General features: G+C 44.7%; 1 protein-coding gene across 1 annotated transcript in view; it reads left to right on the forward strand.

Moving 5' to 3' along the window:
- Positions 1-1,146: 1,146 nt before the first annotated feature.
- Positions 1,147-1,871, forward strand: part of Smp_182030 (hypothetical protein) — a gene marked incomplete at both ends in the record, with an annotated part of 1,072 nt that continues 347 nt past the window's right edge. Inside the window, 2 exons of the mRNA XM_018792278.1 lie at positions 1,147-1,280; positions 1,555-1,871. The exon at positions 1,555-1,871 is cut by the window's right edge and continues 347 nt beyond it. Coding sequence (XP_018644514.1) covers positions 1,147-1,280; positions 1,555-1,871 — 451 coding nt within the window. The remainder of the gene's footprint in view (positions 1,281-1,554) is intronic.

The following is a 1,871-nucleotide window of genomic DNA, read 5'->3' on the forward strand; positions in this document are numbered from 1 at the left end:
TGTGTTTCAATGTGATGGGAATATGTTTGAGTTGAACATGATTTAGTAATTGTGATGTGCGTGATGATGCATGTGACGGGTTTGCAGTTGACGTGGATGGTGACTGTTTTGATGAGAATTGTGAGGCGGTTGTGGAGATGAGAGGTGCTGCGTACCTGTGCATTGTGGCTGGTTGATGTTGTTGTGATGATGTTAGTGTGAGTGTTTGTGTTGGCAATGCTGTTCACACGTGGATTGAAGAGGCAGTGAGCAAACGCGACGATGCATTTGAGTGTGTGGTTGTGCTGGACAAATGTGCACATGCAATCGCTGCATTTTCACATGCACCATCACAAATACCACATTCCATTCATACTCCATCCTTTCACCATGCATTGCGTCCTCATCACCACCACCACCACCACCACCACCACCACCACAGTTTGCATTATCAATTCACACATACAATTGCAAATTCAGCAGACAATTCATTCAACACAATATTCTTCCTTCACATATATCTGTGTTTCAATGTGATGGGAATATGTTTGAGTTGAACATGATTTAGTAATTGTGATGTGCGTGATGATGCATGTGACAGGTTTGCAGTTGACGTGGATGGTGACTGTTTTGATGAGAATTGTGAGGCGGTTGTGGAGATGAGAGGTGCTGCGTACCTGTGCATTGTGGCTGGTTGGTGTTGTTGTGATGATGTTAGTGTGAGTGTTTGTGGTGGCAATGCTGTTCACACGTGGATTGAGGAGGCAGTGAGCAAACGCGACGATGCATTTGAGTGTGTGGTTGTGCTGGACAAATGTGCACATGCAATCGCTGCATTTTCACATGCACCATCACAAATGCCACATTCAATTCATACTCCATCCTTTCAACCATGCATTGCGTCCTCATTACCACCACCACCACCACCACCACCACCACCACCACCACAGTTTGCATTATCAATTCACACATACAATTGCAAATTCAGCAGACAATTCATTCAACACAATATTCTTCCTTCACATATTACTGTGTTTCAATGTGATGGGAATATGTTTGAGTTGAACATGATTTAGTAATTGTGATGTGCGTGATGACGCATGTGACAGGTTTGCAGTTGACGTGGATGGTGACTGTTTTGATGAGAATTGTGAGGCGGTTGTGGAGATGAGAGGTGCTGCGTACCTGTGCATTGTGGCTGGTTGGTGTTGTTGTGATGATGTTAGTGTGAGTGTTTGTGGTGGCAATGCTGTTCACACGTGGATTGAGGAGGCAGTGAGCAAACGCGACGATGCATTTGAGTGTGTGGTTGTGCTGGACAAATGTGCACATGCAATCGCTGCATTTTCACACGCACCATCACAAATGCCACATTCAATTCATACTCCATCCTTTCAACCATGCATTGCGTCCTCATCACCACCACCACCACCACCACCACCACCACAGTTTGCATTATCAATTCACACATACAATTGCAAATTCAGCAGACAATTCATTCAACACAATATTCTTCCTTCACATATATCTGTGTTTCAATGTGATGGGAATATGTTTGAGTTGAACATGATTTAGTAATTGTGATGTGCGTGATGACGCATGTGACAGGTTTGCAGTTGACGTGGATGGTGACTGTTTTGATGAGAATTGTGAGGCGGTTGTGGAGATGAGAGGTGCTGCGTACCTGTGCATTGTGGCTGGTTGGTGTTGTTGTGATGATGTTAGTGTGAGTGTTTGTGGTGGCAATGCTGTTCACACGTGGATTGAGGAGGCAGTGAGCAAACGCGACGATGCATTTGAGTGTGTGGTTGTGCTGGACAAATGTGCACATGCAATCGCTGCATTTTCACATGCACCATCACAAATGCCACATTCAATTCATACTCCATCCT

Source organism: Schistosoma mansoni (assembly GCF_000237925.1).
Source record: "Schistosoma mansoni, WGS project CABG00000000 data, supercontig 0419, strain Puerto Rico, whole genome shotgun sequence".
NCBI classification, from domain to species: Eukaryota; Metazoa; Platyhelminthes; class Trematoda; order Strigeidida; family Schistosomatidae; genus Schistosoma; species Schistosoma mansoni.